The sequence below is a fragment of the Paralichthys olivaceus genome, chromosome 4, assembly GCF_024713975.1.
Source record: "Paralichthys olivaceus isolate ysfri-2021 chromosome 4, ASM2471397v2, whole genome shotgun sequence".
NCBI classification, from domain to species: domain Eukaryota; kingdom Metazoa; phylum Chordata; class Actinopteri; order Pleuronectiformes; family Paralichthyidae; genus Paralichthys; species Paralichthys olivaceus.
This window is the reverse complement of record NC_091096.1, coordinates 25,424,079-25,445,341: the sequence shown is the minus strand read 5'-3', so window position 1 is coordinate 25,445,341 and position 21,263 is coordinate 25,424,079. Positions and strand designations below refer to the sequence as shown.

At 41.3% G+C, this 21,263-nt stretch overlaps 1 protein-coding gene and 19 non-coding genes across 20 annotated transcripts in view; 12 read left to right on the top strand and 8 right to left on the bottom strand.

Annotated features, from left to right (window-relative positions):
• Nucleotides 1–21,263, top strand: part of whrnb (whirlin b) — a 110,828-nt gene that overhangs the window by 46,179 nt on the left and 43,386 nt on the right. The window contains exon 2 of the mRNA XM_020102340.2: nucleotides 15,840–16,016. Coding sequence (XP_019957899.2) covers nucleotides 15,840–16,016 — 177 coding nt within the window. The remainder of the gene's footprint in view (nucleotides 1–15,839; nucleotides 16,017–21,263) is intronic.
• trnar-ucg (transfer RNA arginine (anticodon UCG)) lies at nucleotides 413–485 on the bottom strand. Its single transcript has one exon. It is a non-coding gene; the product is annotated as a tRNA-Arg (tRNA).
• On the top strand, nucleotides 1,169–1,242 carry trnai-aau (transfer RNA isoleucine (anticodon AAU)). The gene has a single exon. It is a non-coding gene; the product is annotated as a tRNA-Ile (tRNA).
• trnar-ucg (transfer RNA arginine (anticodon UCG)) lies at nucleotides 1,686–1,758 on the bottom strand. Its single transcript has one exon. It is a non-coding gene; the product is annotated as a tRNA-Arg (tRNA).
• Nucleotides 2,442–2,515, top strand: trnai-aau (transfer RNA isoleucine (anticodon AAU)). Its single transcript has one exon. It is a non-coding gene; the product is annotated as a tRNA-Ile (tRNA).
• Nucleotides 3,266–3,339, top strand: trnai-aau (transfer RNA isoleucine (anticodon AAU)). The gene has a single exon. It is a non-coding gene; the product is annotated as a tRNA-Ile (tRNA).
• Nucleotides 4,091–4,164, top strand: trnai-aau (transfer RNA isoleucine (anticodon AAU)). Its single transcript has one exon. It is a non-coding gene; the product is annotated as a tRNA-Ile (tRNA).
• On the top strand, nucleotides 4,915–4,988 carry trnai-aau (transfer RNA isoleucine (anticodon AAU)). Its single transcript has one exon. It is a non-coding gene; the product is annotated as a tRNA-Ile (tRNA).
• trnar-ucg (transfer RNA arginine (anticodon UCG)) lies at nucleotides 5,432–5,504 on the bottom strand. The gene has a single exon. It is a non-coding gene; the product is annotated as a tRNA-Arg (tRNA).
• On the top strand, nucleotides 6,188–6,261 carry trnai-aau (transfer RNA isoleucine (anticodon AAU)). The gene has a single exon. It is a non-coding gene; the product is annotated as a tRNA-Ile (tRNA).
• On the bottom strand, nucleotides 6,705–6,777 carry trnar-ucg (transfer RNA arginine (anticodon UCG)). The gene has a single exon. It is a non-coding gene; the product is annotated as a tRNA-Arg (tRNA).
• On the top strand, nucleotides 7,461–7,534 carry trnai-aau (transfer RNA isoleucine (anticodon AAU)). Its single transcript has one exon. It is a non-coding gene; the product is annotated as a tRNA-Ile (tRNA).
• Nucleotides 7,978–8,050, bottom strand: trnar-ucg (transfer RNA arginine (anticodon UCG)). The gene has a single exon. It is a non-coding gene; the product is annotated as a tRNA-Arg (tRNA).
• On the top strand, nucleotides 8,734–8,807 carry trnai-aau (transfer RNA isoleucine (anticodon AAU)). The gene has a single exon. It is a non-coding gene; the product is annotated as a tRNA-Ile (tRNA).
• Nucleotides 9,251–9,323, bottom strand: trnar-ucg (transfer RNA arginine (anticodon UCG)). The gene has a single exon. It is a non-coding gene; the product is annotated as a tRNA-Arg (tRNA).
• On the top strand, nucleotides 10,007–10,080 carry trnai-aau (transfer RNA isoleucine (anticodon AAU)). The gene has a single exon. It is a non-coding gene; the product is annotated as a tRNA-Ile (tRNA).
• trnar-ucg (transfer RNA arginine (anticodon UCG)) lies at nucleotides 10,524–10,596 on the bottom strand. The gene has a single exon. It is a non-coding gene; the product is annotated as a tRNA-Arg (tRNA).
• trnai-aau (transfer RNA isoleucine (anticodon AAU)) lies at nucleotides 11,280–11,353 on the top strand. Its single transcript has one exon. It is a non-coding gene; the product is annotated as a tRNA-Ile (tRNA).
• trnai-aau (transfer RNA isoleucine (anticodon AAU)) lies at nucleotides 12,105–12,178 on the top strand. The gene has a single exon. It is a non-coding gene; the product is annotated as a tRNA-Ile (tRNA).
• trnar-ucg (transfer RNA arginine (anticodon UCG)) lies at nucleotides 12,626–12,698 on the bottom strand. The gene has a single exon. It is a non-coding gene; the product is annotated as a tRNA-Arg (tRNA).

Genomic DNA, 21,263 nt, shown 5'->3' with positions numbered 1-21,263 from the left:
TTTTCTCTGAATTATAGAACATGGCAGAAAGATTGCTCCCTTAATGAAATATCCATCAGCATAATGTCACTTCTACCTGTAGTGTTTGTTCAGTCACTATTATGACCAAGTTTTGAACAATGTCTATCCTGACAGCCCAAATTAAAGCTCAGAACAGTTTAGCTCCTAGTTTCAACCACAAATGGTCTTGAACCCCTGAGATATGGAATAGGAAAGCCATTTCATACACTGAGATGTGTTTTAGTCTTGGGCAAGGAGAGACATTTTTACCAACCTTGCAGTGGGATTGAGGACACAGCTATTTAGAGCTCGCTGAAATCCCCAATGTGATGTGTACAAGCCACATTTGCAAGAGGCTTCCTTGAATTGTAGCATTCCCTAAACACTTACATTGGTTAAATAGAGGGACATTCAACCACGAAGGGACTCGAACCCTCAATCTTCTGATTCGAAGTCAGACGCCTTGTCCATTAGGCCACGTGGTCTTGTGCATTCAAGCAAAGGTTCACGTGAGATGTCGTAGAGAGCAATCGTTTGGTCGTCGAAGCAGAATAATTGATTAAGAAGTTGACAACATGCACATTTTACTGATAGGTATGTCAAGACTTTGTTGCAGCTAATTCTTCTCTACTAACACCCATTTGGAAGGTGGTGGCCCCACTCCCCACCAGTTAGTGGGTCACTGGGGCTCTCTGAGTCAAGGTGTGAATAGCTGTGGAGACCTGTAATTTGGAGACCCACCCTGATATCGTTTGAGCCATTAGGGTCACTGGTTAATGTTTTGGTGTGGAGTATATCAAATCGCATGGAGAGATGGTTACCAAACTCGGTGGGGATAGTACATACAATTGAATTTAGTGGGAAGATTACTTGGGATTGTATATCCAGCTGATTCACTTTTGAGCTAGTTCATCAAAACTCAAGGTCAATCAATCATTCAAATGTATTAAAATAGTCCATATTCACAAATCACAGTGAATCTCATTGGGGTTATCAAGGTGTGACATCTGTTGTCCTAAGGTACATGTGACCACTTTGTTTCAGCTCATTCTTCTCTACTAACAGCGAACCTGGAAGGTGGCTCCATCACACTGCACTTCCACTGTTGGGCATCTTGTGCAAAATGAACACTGGGAACATAAATGGAGTTGATCCGCACGCTTTACATGGCCGGTTAGCTCAGTTGGTCAGAGTGTGGTGCTAATAATGCCAAGGTCATGGGTTCAACCCCCATACTGGCCAATTGTTTGTAAGTGATACATCATTTACAAGATTTTCTCTGAATTATAGAACATGGCAGAAAGATTGCTCCCTTAATGAAATATCCATCGGCATAATGTCACTTCTACCTGCAGTGTTTGTTCAGTGACTATTATGACCAAGTTTTGAACAATGTCTATCCTGACAGCCCAAATGAAAGCTCAGAACAGTTTAGCTCCTAGTTTCAACCACAAATGGTCTTGAACCCCTGAGATATGGAATAGGAAAGCCATTTCATACACTGAGATGTGTTTTAGTCTTGGGCAAGGAGAGACATTTTTACCAACCTTGCAGTGGGATTGAGGACACAGCTATTTAGAACTCGCTAAAATCCCCAATGTGATGTGTACAAGACACATTTGCAAGAGGCTTCCTTGAATTGTAGCATTCTCTAAACACTTACCTTGGTTAAATAGAGTGATATTCAACCACGAAGGGACTCGAACCCTCAATCTTCTGATTCGAAGTCAGACGCCTTGTCCATTAGGCCACGTGGTCTTGTGCATTCAAGCAAAGGTTCACGTGAGATGTCGTAGAGAGCCATCGTTTGGTCGTCGAAGCAGAATAATTGGTTAAGAAGTTGACAACATGCACATTTTACTTATAGGTATGTCAAGACTTTGTTGCAGCTAATTCTTCTCTACGAACACCCATTTGGAAGGTGGTGGCCCCCCTCCCCACCAGTTAGTGGGTCGTTGGGGTTCTCTGAGTCAAGGTGTGAATAGCTGTGGAGACCTGTAATTTGGAGACCCACCCTGATATCGTTTGAGCCATTAGGGTCACTGGTTCGTGTCTTGGTGTGGAGGATATCAAATCGCATGGAGAGATGGTTACCAAACTCGGTGGGGATAGTACATACAATTGAATTTAGTGGGAAGATTACTTAGGATTGTATATCCAGCTGATTCACTTTTGAGCTAGTTCATCAAAACTCAAGGTCAATCAATCATTTGAATTTATTAAAATAGTCCATATTCACAAATCAAAGTGAATCTCATTGGGATTATCAAGGTGTGACATCTGCTGCCCTAAGGTACATGTGACCACTTTGTTTCAGCTCATTCTTCTCTACTAACACCGAACCTGGAAGGTGGCTACATCATACTGCACTTCCACTGTTGGGCATCTTGTGCAAAATGAACACTGGGAACATAAATGGAGTTGATCCGCACGCTTTACATGGCCGGTTAGCTCAGTTGGTCAGAGTGTGGTGCTAATAACGCCAAGGTCATGGGTTCAACCCCCATACTGGCCAATTGTTTGTAAGTGATACATCATTTACAAGATTTTCTCTGAATTATAGAACATGGCAGAAAGATTGCTCCCTTAATGAAATATCCATCAGCATAATGTCACTTCTACCTGCAGTGTTTGTTCAGTGACTATTATGACCAAGTTTTGAACAATGTCTATCCTGACAGCCCAAATTAAAGCTCAGAACAGTTTAGCTCCTAGTTTCAACCACAAATGGTCTTGAACCCCTGAGATATGGAATAGGAAAGCCATTTCATACACTGAGATATGTTTTAGTCTTGGGCAAGGAGAGACATTTTTACCAACCTTGCAGTGGGATTGAGGACACAGCTATTTAGAGCTCGCTGAAATCCCCAATGTGATGTGTACAAGCCACATTTGCAAGAGGCTTCCTTGAATTGTAGCATTCCCTAAACACTTACCTTGGTTAATAGAGTGATAATCAACCACGAAGGGACTCGAACCCTCAATCTTCTGATTCGAAGTCAGACGCCTTGTCCATTAGTTCTCAATCAATCATTTGAATTTATTAAAATAGTCCATATTCACAAATCAAAGTGAATCTCATTGGGATTATCAAGGTGTGACATCTGCTGCCCTAAGGTACATGTGACCACTTTGTTTCAGCTCATTCTTCTCTACTAACACCGAACCTGGAAGGTGGCTACATCATACTGCACTTCCACTGTTGGGCATCTTGTGCAAAATGAACACTGGGAACATAAATGGAGTTGATCCGCATGCTTTACATGGCCGGTTAGCTCAGTTGGTCAGAGCGTGGTGCTAATAACGCCAAGGTCATGGGTTCAACCCCCATACTGGCCAATTGTTTGTAAGTGATACATCATTTACAAGATTTTCTCTGAATTATAGAACATGACAGAAAGATTGCTCCCTTAATGAAATATCCATCAGCATAATGTCACTTCTACCTGCAGTGTTTGTTCAGTGACTATTATCACCAAGTTTTGAACAATGTCTATCCTGACAGCCCAAATTAAAGCTCAGAACAGTTTAGCTCCTAGTTTCAACCACAAAGGGTCTTGAACCCCTGAGATATGGAATAGGAAAGCCATTTCATACACTGAGATGTGTTTTATTCTTGGGCAAGGAGAGACATTTTTACCAACCTTGCAGTGGGATTGAGGACACGGTTATTTAGAGCTCGCTGAAATCCCCAATGTGATGTGTACAAGCCACATTTGCAAGAGGCTTCCTTGAATTGTAGCATTCCCTAAACACTTACCTTGGTTAAATAGAGGGACATTCAACCACGAAGGGACTCGAACCCTCAATCTTCTGATTCGAAGTCAGACGCCTTGTCCATTAGTTCTCAATCAATCATTTGAATTTATTAAAATAGTCCATATTCACAAATCAAAGTGAATCTCATTGGGATTATCAAGGTGTGACATCTGCTGCCCTAAGGTACATGTGACCACTTTGTTTCAGCTCATTCTTCTCTACTAACACCGAACCTGGAAGGTGGCTACATCATACTGCACTTCCACTGTTGGGCATCTTGTGCAAAATGAACACTGGGAACATAAATGGAGTTGATCCGCATGCTTTACATGGCCGGTTAGCTCAGTTGGTCAGAGCGTGGTGCTAATAACGCCAAGGTCATGGGTTCAACCCCCATACTGGCCAATTGTTTGTAAGTGATACATCATTTACAAGATTTTCTCTGAATTATAGAAAATGGCAGAAAGATTGCTCCCTTAATGAAATATCCATCAGCATAATGTCACTTCTACCTGCAGTGTTTGTTCAGTGACTATTATGACCAAGTTTTGAACAATGTCTATCCTGACAGCCCAAATTAAAGCTCAGAACAGTTTAGCTCCTAGTTTCAACCACAAATGGTCTTGAACCCCTGAGATATGGAATAGGAAAGCCATTTCATACACTGAGATATGTTTTAGTCTTGGGCAAGGAGAGACATTTTTACCAACCTTGCAGTGGGATTGAGGACACAGCTATTTAGAGCTCGCTGAAATCCCCAATGTGATGTGTACAAGCCACATTTGCAAGAGGCTTCCTTGAATTGTAGCATTCCCTAAACACTTACCTTGGTTAATAGAGTGATAATCAACCACGAAGGGACTCGAACCCTCAATCTTCTGATTCGAAGTCAGACGCCTTGTCCATTAGTTCTCAATCAATCATTTGAATTTATTAAAATAGTCCATATTCACAAATCAAAGTGAATCTCATTGGGATTATCAAGGTGTGACATCTGCTGCCCTAAGGTACATGTGACCACTTTGTTTCAGCTCATTCTTCTCTACTAACACCGAACCTGGAAGGTGGCTACATCATACTGCACTTCCACTGTTGGGCATCTTGTGCAAAATGAACACTGGGAACATAAATGGAGTTGATCCGCATGCTTTACATGGCCGGTTAGCTCAGTTGGTCAGAGCGTGGTGCTAATAACGCCAAGGTCATGGGTTCAACCCCCATACTGGCCAATTGTTTGTAGGTGATACATCATTTACAAGATTTTCTCTGAATTATAGAACATGGCAGAAAGATTGCTCCCTTAATGAAATATCCATCAGCATAATGTCACTTCTACCTGTAGTGTTTGTTCAGTCACTATTATGACCAAGTTTTGAACAATGTCTATCCTGACAGCCCAAATTAAAGCTCAGAACAGTTTAGCTCCTAGTTTCAACCACAAATGGTCTTGAACCCCTGAGATATGGAATAGGAAAGCCATTTCATACACTGAGATGTGTTTTAGTCTTGGGCAAGGAGAGACATTTTTACCAACCTTGCAGTGGGATTGAGGACACAGCTATTTAGAGCTCGCTGAAATCCCCAATGTGATGTGTACAAGCCACATTTGCAAGAGGCTTCCTTGAATTGTAGCATTCCCTAAACACTTACATTGGTTAAATAGAGGGACATTCAACCACGAAGGGACTCAAACCCTCAATCTTCTGATTCGAAGTCAGACGCCTTGTCCATTAGGCCACGTGGTCTTGTGCATTCAAGCAAAGGTTCACGTGAGATGTCGTAGAGAGCAATCGTTTGGTCGTCGAAGCAGAATAATTGATTAAGAAGTTGACAACATGCACATTTTACTGATAGGTATGTCAAGACTTTGTTGCAGCTAATTCTTCTCTACTAACACCCATTTGGAAGGTGGTGGCCCCACTCCCCACCAGTTAGTGGGTCACTGGGGCTCTCTGAGTCAAGGTGTGAATAGCTGTGGAGACCTGTAATTTGGAGACCCACCCTGATATCGTTTGAGCCATTAGGGTCACTGGTTAATGTTTTGGTGTGGAGTATATCAAATCGCATGGAGAGATGGTTACCAAACTCGGTGGGGATAGTACATACAATTGAATTTAGTGGGAAGATTACTTGGGATTGTATATCCAGCTGATTCACTTTTGAGCTAGTTCATCAAAACTCAAGGTCAATCAATCATTCAAATGTATTAAAATAGTCCATATTCACAAATCACAGTGAATCTCATTGGGGTTATCAAGGTGTGACATCTGCTGCCCTAAGGTACATGTGACCACTTTGTTTCAGCTCATTCTTCTCTACTAACACCGAACCTGGAAGGTGGCTCCATCACACTGCACTTCCACTGTTGGGCATCTTGTGCAAAATGAACACTGGGAACATAAATGGAGTTGATCCGCACGCTTTACATGGCCGGTTAGCTCAGTTGGTCAGAGTGTGGTGCTAATAACGCCAAGGTCATGGGTTCAACCCCCATACTGGCCAATTGTTTGTAAGTGATACATCATTTACAAGATTTTCTCTGAATTATAGAACATGGCAGAAAGATTGCTCCCTTAATGAAATATCCATCAGCATAATGTCACTTCTACCTGCAGTGTTTGTTCAGTGACTATTATGACCAAGTTTTGAACAATGTCTATCCTGACAGCCCAAATGAAAGCTCAGAACAGTTTAGCTCCTAGTTTAAACCACAAATGGTCTTGAACCCCTGAGATATGGAATAGGAAAGCCATTTCATACACTGAGATGTGTTTTAGTCTTGGGCAAGGAGAGACATTTTTACCAACCTTGCAGTGGGATTGAGGACACAGCTATTTAGAACTCGCTGAAATCCCCAATGTGATGTGTACAAGCCACATTTGCAAGAGGCTTCCTTGAATTGTAGCATTCTCTAAACACTTACCTTGGTTAAATAGAGTGATATTCAACCACGAAGGGACTCGAACCCTCAATCTTCTGATTCGAAGTCAGACGCCTTGTCCATTAGGCCACGTGGTCTTGTGCATTCAAGCAAAGGTTCACGTGACACGTCGTAGAGAGCCATCGTTTGGTCGTCTAGGCAGAATAATTGGTTAAGAAGTTGACAACATGCACATTTTACTGATAGGTATGTCAAGACTTTGTTGCAGCTAATTCTTCTCTACTAACACCCATTTGGAAGGTGGTGGCCCCACTCCCCACCAGTTAGTGGGTCACTGGGGCTCTCTGAGTCAAGGTGTGAATAGCTGTGGAGACCTGTAATTTGGAGACCCACCCTGATATCGCTTGAGCCATTAGGGTCACTGGTTAATGTTTTGGTGTGGAGTATATCAAATCGCATGGAGAGATGGTTACCAAACTCGGTGGGGATAGTACATACAATTGAATTTAGTGGGAAGATTACTTGGGATTGTATATCCAGCTGATTCACTTTTGAGCTAGTTCATCAAAACTCAAGGTCAATCAATCATTCAAATGTATTAAAATAGTCCATATTCAAAAATCACAGTGAATCTCATTGGGATTATCAAGGTGTGACATCTGCTGCCCTAAGGTACATGTGACCACTTTGTTTCAGCTCATTCTTCTCTACTAACACCGAACCTGGAAGGTGGCTACATCACACTGCACTTCCACTGTTGGGCATCTTGTGCAAAATGAACACTGGGAACATAAATGGAGTTGATCCGCACGCTTTACATGGCCGGTTAGCTCAGTTGGTCAGAGCGTGGTGCTAATAACGCCAAGGTCATGGGTTCAACCCCCATACTGGCCAATTGTTTGTAAGTGATACATCATTTACAAGATTTTCTCTGAATTATAGAACATGGCAGAAAGATTGCTCCCTTAATGAAATATCCATCAGCATAATGTCACTTCTACCTGCAGTGTTTGTTCAGTGACTATTATGACCAAGTTTTGAACAATGTCTATCCTGACAGCCCAAATGAAAGCTCAGAACAGTTTAGCTCCTAGTTTCAACCACAAATGGTCTTGAACCCCTGAGATATGGAATAGGAAAGCCATTTCATACACTGAGATGTGTTTTAGTCTTGGGCAAGGAGAGACATTTTTACCAACCTTGCAGTGGGATTGAGGACACAGCTATTTAGAACTCGCTAAAATCCCCAATGTGATGTGTACAAGACACATTTGCAAGAGGCTTCCTTGAATTGTAGCATTCTCTAAACACTTACCTTGGTTAAATAGAGTGATATTCAACCACGAAGGGACTCGAACCCTCAATCTTCTGATTCGAAGTCAGACGCCTTGTCCATTAGGCCACGTGGTCTTGTGCATTCAAGCAAAGGTTCATGTGAGATGTCGTAGAGAGCCATCGTTTGGTCGTCGAAGCAGAATAATTGGTTAAGAAGTTGACAACATGCACATTTTACTTATAGGTATGTCAAGACTTTGTTGCAGCTAATTCTTCTCTACGAACACCCATTTGGAAGGTGGTGGCCCCCCTCCCCACCAGTTAGTGGGTCGTTGGGGCTCTCTGAGTCAAGGTGTGAATAGCTGTGGAGACCTGTAATTTGGAGACCCACCCTGATATCGTTTGAGCCATTAGGGTCACTGGTTCGTGTCTTGGTGTGGAGGATATCAAATCGCATGGAGAGATGGTTACCAAACTCGGTGGGGATAGTACATACAATTGAATTTAGTGGGAAGATTACTTAGGATTGTATATCCAGCTGATTCACTTTTGAGCTAGTTCATCAAAACTCAAGGTCAATCAATCATTTGAATTTATTAAAATAGTCCATATTCACAAATCAAAGTGAATCTCATTGGGATTATCAAGGTGTGACATCTGCTGCCCTAAGGTACATGTGACCACTTTATTTCAGCTCATTCTTCTCTACTAACACCGAACCTGGAAGGTGGCTACATCACACTGCACTTCCACTGTTGGGCATCTTGTGCAAAATGAACACTGGGAACATAAATGGAGTTGATCCGCATGCTTTACATGGCCGGTTAGCTCAGTTGGTCAGAGCGTGGTGCTAATAACGCCAAGGTCATGGGTTCAACCCCCATACTGGCCAATTGTTTGTAAGTGCTACATCATTTACAAGATTTTCTCTGAATTATAGAACATGACAGAAAGATTGCTCCCTTAATGAAATATCCATCAGCATAATGTCACTTCTACCTGCAGTGTTTGTTCAGTGACTATTATGACCAAGTTTTGAACAATGTCTATCCTGACAGCCCAAATTAAAGCTCAGAACAGTTTAGCTCCTAGTTTCAACCACAAATGGTCTTGAACCCCTGAGATATGGAATAGGAAAGCCATTTCATACACTGAGATGTGTTTTAGTCTTGGGCAAGGAGAGACATTTTTACCAACCTTGCAGTGGGATTGAGGACACGGTTATTTAGAGCTTGCGGAAATCCCCAATGTGATGTGTACAAGCCACATTTGCAAGAGGCTTCCTTGAATTGTAGCATTCCCTAAACACTTACATTGGTTAAATAGAGGGACATTCAACCACGAAGGGACTCGAACCCTCAATCTTCTGATTCGAAGTCAGACGCCTTGTCCATTAGGCCACGTGGTCTTGTGCATTCAAGCAAAGGTTCATGTGAGATATCGTAGAGAGCCATCGTTTGGTCGTCGAAGCAGAATAATTGGTTAAGAAGTTGACAACATGCACATTTTACTTATAGGTATGTCAAGACTTTGTTGCAGCTAATTCTTCTCTACGAACACCCATTTGGAAGGTGGTGGCCCCCCTCCCCACCAGTTAGTGGGTCGTTGGGGCTCTCTGAGTCAAGGTGTGAATAGCTGTGGAGACCTGTAATTTGGAGACCCACCCTGATATCGTTTGAGCCATTAGGGTCACTGGTTCGTGTCTTGGTGTGGAGGATATCAAATCGCATGGAGAGATGGTTACCAAACTCGGTGGGGATAGTACATACAATTGAATTTAGTGGGAAGATTACTTAGGATTGTATATCCAGCTGATTCACTTTTGAGCTAGTTCATCAAAACTCAAGGTCAATCAATCATTTGAATTTATTAAAATAGTCCATATTCACAAATCAAAGTGAATCTCATTGGGATTATCAAGGTGTGACATCTGCTGCCCTAAGGTACATGTGACCACTTTATTTCAGCTCATTCTTCTCTACTAACACCGAACCTGGAAGGTGGCTACATCACACTGCACTTCCACTGTTGGGCATCTTGTGCAAAATGAACACTGGGAACATAAATGGAGTTGATCCGCATGCTTTACATGGCCGGTTAGCTCAGTTGGTCAGAGCGTGGTGCTAATAACGCCAAGGTCATGGGTTCAACCCCCATACTGGCCAATTGTTTGTAAGTGCTACATCATTTACAAGATTTTCTCTGAATTATAGAACATGACAGAAAGATTGCTCCCTTAATGAAATATCCATCAGCATAATGTCACTTCTACCTGCAGTGTTTGTTCAGTGACTATTATGACCAAGTTTTGAACAATGTCTATCCTGACAGCCCAAATTAAAGCTCAGAACAGTTTAGCTCCTAGTTTCAACCACAAATGGTCTTGAACCCCTGAGATATGGAATAGGAAAGCCATTTCATACACTGAGATGTGTTTTAGTCTTGGGCAAGGAGAGACATTTTTACCAACCTTGCAGTGGGATTGAGGACACGGTTATTTAGAGCTTGCGGAAATCCCCAATGTGATGTGTACAAGCCACATTTGCAAGAGGCTTCCTTGAATTGTAGCATTCTCTAAACACTTACCTTGGTTAAATAGAGTGATATTCAACCACGAAGGGACTCGAACCCTCAATCTTCTGATTCGAAGTCAGACGCCTTGTCCATTAGGCCACGTGGTCTTGTGCATTCAAGCAAAGGTTCACGTGAGACGTCGTAGAGAGCCATCGTTTGGTCGTCGAAGCAGAATAATTGGTTAAGAAGTTGACAACATGCACATTTTACTGATAGGTATGTCAAGACTTTGTTGCAGCTAATTCTTCTCTACTAACACCCATTTGGAAGGTGGTGGCCCCCCTCCCCACCAGTTAGTGGGTCGTTGGGGTTCTCTGAGTCAAGGTGTGAATAGCTGTGGAGACCTGTAATTTGGAGACCCACCCTGATATCATTTGAACCATTAGGGTCACTGGTTAATGTTTTGGTGTGGAGTATATCAAATTGCATGGAGAGATGGTTACCAAACTCGGTGGGGATAGTACATACAATTGAATTTAGTGGGAAGATTATTTAGGATTGTATATCCAGCTGATTCACTTTTGAGCTAGTTCATCAAAACTCAAGGTCAATCAATCATTTGAATTTATTAAAATAGTCCATATTCACAAATCAAAGTGAATCTCATTGGGATTATCAAGGTGTGACATCTGCTGCCCTAAGGTACATGTGACCACTTTGTTTCAGCTCATTCTTCTCTACTAACACCGAACCTGGAAGGTGGCTACATCATACTGCACTTCCACTGTTGGGCATCTTGTGCAAAATGAACACTGGGAACATAAATGGAGTTGATCCGCATGCTTTACATGGCCGGTTAGCTCAGTTGGTCAGAGCGTGGTGCTAATAACGCCAAGGTCATGGGTTCAACCCCCATACTGGCCAATTGTTTGTAAGTGATACATCATTTACAAGATTTTCTCTGAATTATAGAACATGACAGAAAGATTGCTCCCTTAATGAAATATCCATCAGCATAATGTCACTTCTACCTGCAGTGTTTGTTCAGTGACTATTATGACCAAGTTTTGAACAATGTCTATCCTGACAGCCCAAATTAAAGCTCAGAACAGTTTAGCTCCTAGTTTCAACCACAAAGGGTCTTGAACCCCTGAGATATGGAATAGGAAAGCCATTTCATACACTGAGATGTGTTTTAGTCTTGGGCAAGGAGAGACATTTTTACCAACCTTGCAGTGGGATTGAGGACACGGTTATTTAGAGCTCGCTGAAATCCCCAATGTGATGTGTACAAGCCACATTTGCAAGAGGCTTCCTTGAATTGTAGCATTCCCTAAACACTTACCTTGGTTAAATAGAGTGTTATTCAACCACGAAGGGACTCGAACCCTCAATCTTCTGATTCGAAGTCAGACGCCTTGTCCATTAGTTCTCAATCAATCATTTGAATTTATTAAAATAGTCCATATTCACAAATCAAAGTGAATCTCATTGGGATTATCAAGGTGTGACATCTGCTGCCCTAAGGTACATGTGACCACTTTGTTTCAGCTCATTCTTCTCTACTAACACCGAACCTGGAAGGTGGCTACATCATACTGCACTTCCACTGTTGGGCATCTTGTGCAAAATGAACACTGGGAACATAAATGGAGTTGATCCGCATGCTTTACATGGCCGGTTAGCTCAGTTGGTCAGAGCGTGGTGCTAATAACGCCAAGGTCATGGGTTCAACCCCCATACTGGCCAATTGTTTGTAAGTGATACATCATTTACAAGATTTTCTCTGAATTATAGAACATGACAGAAATATTGCTCCCTTAATGAAATATCCATCAGCATAATGTCACTTCTACCTGCAGTGTTTGTTCAGTGACTATTATGACCAAGTTTTGAACAATGTCTATCCTGACAGCCCAAATGAAAGCTCAGAACAGTTTAGCTCCTAGTTTCAACCACAAATGATCTTGAACCCCTGAGATATGGAATAGGAAAGCCATTTCATACACTGAGATGTGTTTTAGTCTTGGGCAAGGAGAGACATTTTTACCAACCTTGCAGTGGGATTGAGGACACGGTTATTTAGAGCTCGCTGAAATCCCCAATGTGATGTGTACAAGCCACATTTGCAAGAGGCTTCCTTGAATTGTAGCATTCCCTAAACACTTACCTTGGTTAAATAAATAGAGTGATATTCAACCGCGAAGGGACTCGAACCCTCAATCTTCTGATTCGAAGTCAGACGCCTTGTCCATTAGGCCACGTGGTCTTGTGCATTCAAGCAAAGGTTCACGTCAGACCTCGTAGAGAGCCATCGTTTGGTCGTCGAAGCAGAATAGTTAGTTAAGAAGTTGACAACATGCACATTTTACTGATAGGTATGTCAAGACTTTGTTACAGCTAATTCTTCTCTACTAACTCCCATTTGGAAGGTGGTTGCCCCCTCCCCACCAGTTAGTGGGTCGTTGGGGTTCTCTGAGTCAAGGTGTGAATAGCTGTGGAAACCTGTAATTTGGAGACCCACCCTGATATCGTTTGAGCCATTAGGGTCACTGGTTAGTGTCTTGGTGTGGAGGATATCAAATCGCATGGAGAGATGGTTACCAAACTCGGTGGGGATAGTACATACAATTGAATTTAGTGGGATGGACGCCTTGTCCATTAGGACACTGTGATGACGACAAGAGTTTTTTGTCAATACCAAAGTACATTTGGGTTAGTACATATGAATTCAGTGTTTCTTCACAGGCAGTTAACTGTTGGCACCAGTTGAGTAGTTAGTAAATGTACCTGGAGCACTATGAGCGAATATGTAGTTGCATGTCAACCTGTCATTGTAGTTGCTCTGAGGTTATATGTCGGGCTATATGTATATTCATCTGTCAAATGGGTCCATGACTGTGGGGTTTAGTTTAACTTGCGGCTAATAAGCTGCTTCTCAGGTTAAACAAACAACTGTTTTAGGATTGCAGTGTGGAATGTTTTATTGTATCTTTTACTTTTAACAACATTGTACTCATTGGTTTTATTTCTATTTTTAGTGACATGAACACACACACACACACATACATGTTTGAAATTATTTTTTTGAACCATTCTGTCTTCGGTCATTGGGAATTTTTCGCACAATGAGATTACATACAAGGCCTATGCAAAGATGCAAATAGATGCAAATTTCACGTCATTCGCTTCACTCCCTCGAGCTGACATATTTGAACTTGAGCTAAAAATGTGCGTGATGCAAATGTGAAAGCCAATAAGCGATGAAAATGAAACTCGACAGAGTCAGATCCTGGCACCAACCTGAGCTAGCAGGTCATCAAACTGTTCACTGATCAACTTCAGCTTGCTCTTAGACAATGTCCGTAAATCACTTAGAACAGTAATTGACAGTTGTAAACTCCAGACACTTTTTAATCCTAGCAAGGAAATATCATTGTTTTGGTTTCTGGGACAATGAAACCCCAGTGGCAGACAGTTGCAGAGAATAAGAAAGAAAATCTAAAAACAGCATGGCACATTGCCCTTATGATGACAGGGACGATCCTGCAGCAGAGCCATCTCAGCTGTGACCTCTACACTGCAGCCATGTCTCATATTGGAGTGTCCCTCAGCCAGCGACTGTGCCTTAACACAATCGCTCATTGCATGTTCATGTGGATCAGAGTGTCAGAGAAGAGCCCAAAATAGGAATGAACAGAAACAAAGGGGAAAGACAGAAAAAGGAAGCAGCTTTCATGTCTCAGAAAATGACAAATTTGTCCACTTGATGCAGGCTGAAATTTCCGCACTTGTTTTCAGATAAACATCACACTGACTAAAAATAGTGCAAAGACACATTCATCAGACCTTTTGTTTGTGAACTATGTTGATATTCAGAAACATTTTAGGGACTGTGAAAAGCATATGATGTGTCCCTCCTGAATTACACACATTTAAAAATGAAAACCAAACCCCTCTGAAACTTTGGGACACAAAGCCATTGCTTTGCTGATGAATCTACTCTGAGTATACAGTCTCAATGAAGCATGTGAAGTTGGTCTATGAGCTTGTGATTTTTAATGTTAGTTTACATGAAATAAACACAACATCACTAAAATGTTTATGCTAGAGGTTTAATAGATACATTAAAAGAATACGCTGTGTTAGTTATTTAGGAGCATACACTGATTCCACAGAAGAATTATAACAAAAATATTGTATACAACAAAACTGAGAACTATATTTACTATATTTCCTTTTGTAGTATATCCAAATTTTTCATAAAAGGGAAAACTGGAGAGGGCTTAATGAACAGACCATAGAAGGTCAGACTCTGACCCTCTTTTTCTCTGTGTCCTTGTGTCTTTCCTGGGTGAGTCATGGTCATAGTCACCGCCATGGCCTCAAAGCCTCCACTAATTCTGCCCCTGTCTTCTTAAACAACTAAATGATGTGACAGCAGATGCACGAGGCAACAACAGAGCCGAGAGGAGCATGAGATCACTCAAGGAGAAATGATGAGAGGATGCAGTGATTCAACACCAGACAAAGTGCACCTGTGCCAGCAGTCAGGGGGCATGGTGACTTAATGAATCACTGTTAACAATAATTGCCTGAGCACAAGTAACATTAAACAAGAGTCAAATCTGGTGGGAAAAGGGGTGTTGGCTGAAAATTGTGGGTTTAGATAATGTTTGTGTCCTTGGCTGGACCTGCCAACAGTCCTACAAATTGTATGACTTTGCACATTTACGTTCATTGGCAATCCTGTCCCTCAGAAAATACGTTCATATATTAATCAGTTGTTTTCTTAATTGCATTGTGGGGACAAATGTAATTGCTGACTGGATTATATTGTTGTTGTTAATGAATTAACTATATTTATGGATTATGTAAGAGTTTGTGGGAGTTGGTTGGGATAGATGTGTGTGTACAAAGAGTATTTCTGTTTCACCAGATCCCAAGGTTTACATTCTGAAGTTAAAGTAAGGGAAATATTTTGGTTAAATGTTAAGTGAGGTTTTCAAGAAAAGCCAGCATTTATCTCCAGTATTCAGCCAAGAATCTTTTAAAACATAAAAGAATTATGACTACACAGTCGAGCTCTGGTCATGAGATTGGTTGGCTTTGTTTTTTCTCTTCATGAAAACCACTTTCTGAATGAATTCTTCTCTTGGACTTTTGTCAGCTCTGATTACACCCAGCAGAACTGGTTGTTTTCAGTAGTAACCATCACCAACAACAATGTCACTGTGTGGTGTATAAGATCCTGTTACACACATGTACTCCACTGCAGCATGGTGAAAACTTAAACCACATGAGATCAGCTGAAATATCTGCCATAAAAGATTTTATTTGTTGGTCATTATGTCCACTGGATGAAACACATTTAGAGAATTCACAGTCCCACCCTCCTCTCCTGATGCAGGTGCTGAAGGGGTGCAAGACGCTGGCGATGTCAGTTTGTTCTATGGGTCGGATTCCTGGAGGTTACATCACCAACCATGTGTACAGTTGGGTGGACCCTCAGGGCCGGAGTGTCTCCCCACCGCCCGACAGCCACGAGGTAAACCAGAGGCAAGGACCCGGTATGGAGGAGAGGACGGTAAGAAAGAGTGGTGTGAGTTTGTGTCTGTGCTGTGGTGCTGCAGGAAACACAAATTACAGCAGGCTGTTGAAGACGATGTGATGCTTGTAAAAATGAATAAAACATAAGAGACACCAATGCAGTGCAGACTTGAAAAGTCAGTACTTTTCTCTAGAAGGAAAGAAACAATTTTAAAATAGCACCCTGCAGGTTCTGAAGAATTTATTATCCAGAATGATACAGAGGTCCTCGGGAATATGGCTCTCTGAACACAGTCATCATGACCTGTGGTGTTGTGAGGTCTTGGATGACAGACTCATCCTACAGCAGTTGTCTGCCACAGGCCTGTGATGCAGGCTGCTCCCTCACCATTTCACACTGAGCTCTTTGTTAAAAATCAAAATGCTTTTTGTCACATAATAAATGAGACAAAAGTGCAGCGGACTAATCTTTTCTGATATTCATTTGAAACTCAACATATATGAGAGAGAGAGAGAGAGAGAGAGAGAGAGAGAGAGAGAGAGAGAGAGCAATAACACATCATGTGTACAATACCCACATTGAGTGCATGAATAAAAAATAACAATCATACTATGTGAGCATTGCTTGGAGTGGATATTAGAGTTGGGAGATTGTGAGAAGGTCTTTTTTTTAACTATATTTCCAACAGTATTTGGTATAATATGATAATTATACAAAAAATAAATAAACATCCAAATAAATAAAAATAGAATCAACTAACTAAACACAGATTTTAGTCCAATAAAAATGTTAAGTGAGCACTTTATTAGGAACACCATTCTGGTGTGTTAGTATAGTGTAGTATTATTAGTTCCTCCCTCAGTTCTCTGTGTCATGGATTCCACAAGCTGTTGAAAACTTACCTCTGAGCTTCTGCTCCATGTCGACATGGCAGAATCACATCATTTCTGCAGATTTATCAGCTGCACATTCAGCCACATCCTCTGGATTCTCATCTGATGGCTGTGGAGGTCACTGAAGTTCGCTGACCTCACCGTCATGTTCATGACACCAGTATGAGACTTGGAGCATTGTCCTGCTGGAAGTAACCATTAGAAGATGGGGAACTGTGGCCATAAAGGGATGAACATTGTCAGTAACAATATAGACAGACAGTGACATTCAAACCATGATCGATTCGTTTTAAGGTCCTTCCTCACAGCAGCAGCAGTCTGGACTGTTGACAGAAGGCCCATTGATTTGATGGCTTCATGCTGTTGACTAAATATTGTGACCAACAGCAGTCTCAGCAGAAATCCAGATTCATCAGACCAGGCTATTTTGTGTGTTGTTGTTGTTGAGTCTGTGTCACTGCAGCCTCACATTTCTGTTCTTTGCTGACAGGGGAGGAACCTGACGTGGTCTCTGCTGTTGTAGATCATCCACCTCATGGTTGGACCTCTTGGTCATTCTGAAATGCTTCCTACTCATCACAGTTGTAAAGAGAGGTTATCTGACTGTCGCCTTTCTGTCTGACCTCTCTCATCAGCACAGACTGCTGCTCACAGATGTTTTCTTCACTGATCTCATAGGCCATCATTTGCCCAGTTATCGCCTGAAATTACAGGTGTTACTAATAAAGTGCTCAGTGTATGTACAATTGTATTAAAAAAAGCTTCTTCAAAGCACACATTTTGTGATGTTGACACTTTACACAAGAATGAACCTGTTTTCTACATGGCTGAAGTTGGAAAACCCATAACTGGCTCAGGAAAAGGGTCAGGCCAGCAACAATAACTCGGATCTTCATGGTAATGACATTCACAATTAGATGATAGCCCTGAGTCCACTCTTCTCACAGGATCGATGGTTTGCTCAGGCAGGACTGGAAATCAATGACTGCACCGCTGCTGTAGGGAGCCTCTAAACATCCTCTAGTGGCTAAAATGCTGCCCAAGCTTCTCCACTCAGCCGGTGCAAATGCATATGAATACAACTCTGTATATGAAAGGGGATCAGTTGATGGATGATTCCTCTAAAAGCTGCTCAGGAACAGATTTACTCCTGCTGTATTACACGTTGGTGTAGCAGGATACATAAGAAAACTGCTTATATTTGCTTATATTCATATGAGCTTGGAGGACCTGGAGGAGAAGTGATGAAAGGTTGAGGAAGGAAGTGCAGGTTTTGGACAGAGGCCTGAGAAGCTGTTACCACTACTGAGCCGTTGGCTCCTCATCTGAAGAATATCAATCTTTGTTATTGAATATGTGCCTGTGCCACCTCTCCTCTGTGAATGATGTTTATCCGAACAAATGACTTATACCTTATAATATAAATATGGACAACATTGACAGCTCCCAAAAATGAAGCCAAAACATTTCAGTCGACCCTTGGCGGCAGGTTGTAATAAAGGTTTTTAACCTTGCCTCCTTTGTATTAGGAGATGGGACAAGAACCAATCTGAAAAGACAAAGCACACAGCAAATCATTTTGCTAAACATGGTCTTAGTCGAATTAATTTTCCAATGAAAGCCACAGTGTCAAGGTCCCTCAGAAAAATTGTGAGCAAGTCCCAACCTTTTTAGCATCTTTAATAGCATCAAATAACTAATTAAAACCAAACTTATTACAGACATGAACACTTTGACATACATCAGTGTGATATGAAGTACGTAAAATGAAAGAAAACATTTTTGAAAAAAATCTATTTAAAGGTGCAGTGTGTAGAATTTAGTGATATCTAGTGTTGAAGTTGCATGTTGCAGCTGAACACCCCTCACCTCACCCTCTCCTTCCAAACATGATAAAGAACCTGTGGTAGCTTCAGTTGTCATAAAAACTCAAAAGGTGTTTAGTTTGTCCAGTCTGGACTAATGTAAAAAACATGGTGGCCTCTGTAGAGAGGGTCCCCTCCATGTAAATATAAAGTATTTAAATATAAAGGGACTTTTCTGGGGTAAAGAAAACTACAATTCATACAATTTGAAACAAACTAGTGAAAACATCATGAGGATTATTCTACATACATTTCTGCCAATAGTTTCCTTTCACCTAAATCTTACACACTGGACCTTTAACATGTAGACCATGACTAATACTGCAGACAACCACTAAGATTATTTGGCTTCACTTTTCGGGAGCTGTATATATATATATATAGTCAAAAGTAAGCAAGCAATAGCACTCCCAAGAATTTAACGTTAGGCTTACTTAATCATAAGGAGAACATAAGCACAGCTGTAAGAGAATATTGCCATTGTCTGCTGCATGTATACAAAGGCAACTCTATCTTTCACTCTAATTTTCAAAGGGAATAATATGTGATATACTCTGTTTTCAGCTTATTGTGTTACTAAGGTGTTGGGAAATTGGTTTACGCAGCCTCTTAAAATCATCCCAAATATATAATTAAGAACCAGGAAAATCTTATCTTCATGGTCCCTGTGGCCATTAGTAAAGATCCACAAAACCTACCTACATAGAATTTTTCAAAAGAGATACCTGTATTAATCAGTATCTTCCAAAACTTTCACAAACAATAAATTAAGTGAGCGCTTTTATGATCTGCCACCACACATTGTCAATGTGCAGTTTAGGTGACTGACTGCCTCACAGACTATCAAAGTACTTCTCCTTCTTCCCATGAATGTCAGTCAGCACTGTGAATGTTTGGTCGTGGTAGATAAAACTCCACAGTGGCCCTGCTACATAAGCTCCCCTCAGGAGGAACCTGACTGCCTCCTGCATTCCAAGGTGCACAAGTGAAGATTATTTAAAATATGCAAAATAATTGCCATAGTTAATTATTGGCATAATCAATTGTATATCCTTTTTTTATATTGCAATCATTGCAGGTGAAAAAGAGATCACTGGGTAATAATTAGTTTGCTCTGAGTTGCTGGTTTTGTGTTTATCAGGTCTGGAGTCATACAGTATATTGCAGTCTGTAGTATCTCTCACTTTATCCTACATCTTGTATCAATCAATCAATCAGCAATTGAGTTCGACTCGGAGCACAGATGTGGTGCAGGATTTCTGAGGCGCCCTTCTGAGAACAGATTTTTTTTAAATTGACATCTGTAAAATAGCTGGTATATCCCATCCACAAACACACATTTCACATACTGAGCCAAACAAGCAGATGTCTAAGAGAACATACAGTCAGACTTAACCCTCCTCTTCTTCATGCCAGGTTTTGACTGGCTCCTCATAGCTTCTTTCAGCATACTAATCATGGCAATAACATTACACTGATTTTCCATTCCACCTTCATGGCAGTGGTGTTGAAAGAAAATAAAATGCACAAGATGCTGCTCAACTTTTTTTAAGTCCCGCTTCTTACATTTTAACACGATTTGTCCTTTTTCTCAATTTTACACATTGTTATAGTTACACTGCAACTTAATCATGTGACATTCGGCTGACCAATGATGTAACTTCAATCCCTCAAGTGGTGTAGGCAAGTAGGCAAGTCAGTCAGGTCCAGGCAAGAAGTGGCTCAGTAGGGGCCTCTACTGGGCCTCTCTCCCAACATTCCAAAAGATCTCATTCCTGCTTTCCCTCTCATGTGAAGCGCAGGGCAGGAACTCAAGTTTCAGATTTTCAGCCCAAAACCTTCAAACCATTAGCTGCAAACCTTTTGAGTGCGACGGCAGAACCTCACCATCTGCAGGCTCTGCTTTTTGTGTGCGCCATACCAGACTGTCGCTTACCCCAGGCTGTGTTTACAGATTCTGTCCATAAAATCACAAACAGAATCCATGACGGAACACAACCGTTTAGACGTGTTCTTTAATCCTGCTCAGCTATTACACATTTAGCATTGTGAGGTGTTAAAAACATTTATTAAGATTGTATTCACATCGCGTCTTTCCAGTCTAGTGCAAGTTAAATTCACATGCACAACGCTTCATACACTGCTTCTACATGCACCACTCTGTGGATGGGGCAATATTAGGTCCCCACAGAACCGGAGGCTGCAGAACTGGAGGCTACAGTTTCAGGAACGCACTTCTAGGACCCGTGTTTTTTCACAACAGCACTACTTAGCAAAGTGGATGAATAAACTTGTAGTTTTAAAGGTTTATTCCACCTAAGCGCTACTCTCTGTTTAAATACTTCAAAATGTAAAGGTTGATTCTTCCCAAATGCTATTTACTGTCTTTGTTGCTGGGAGTAGCACGTTGATAATTTGTTTAATTAGAAAAAGCCCATTGTCAAGTAAAATAAAGATGGATTGATATCCTATGTCTCAACCAGTCATTTTTAAGGTTGGAGAGAAGCAACATAAGAACAACTCTG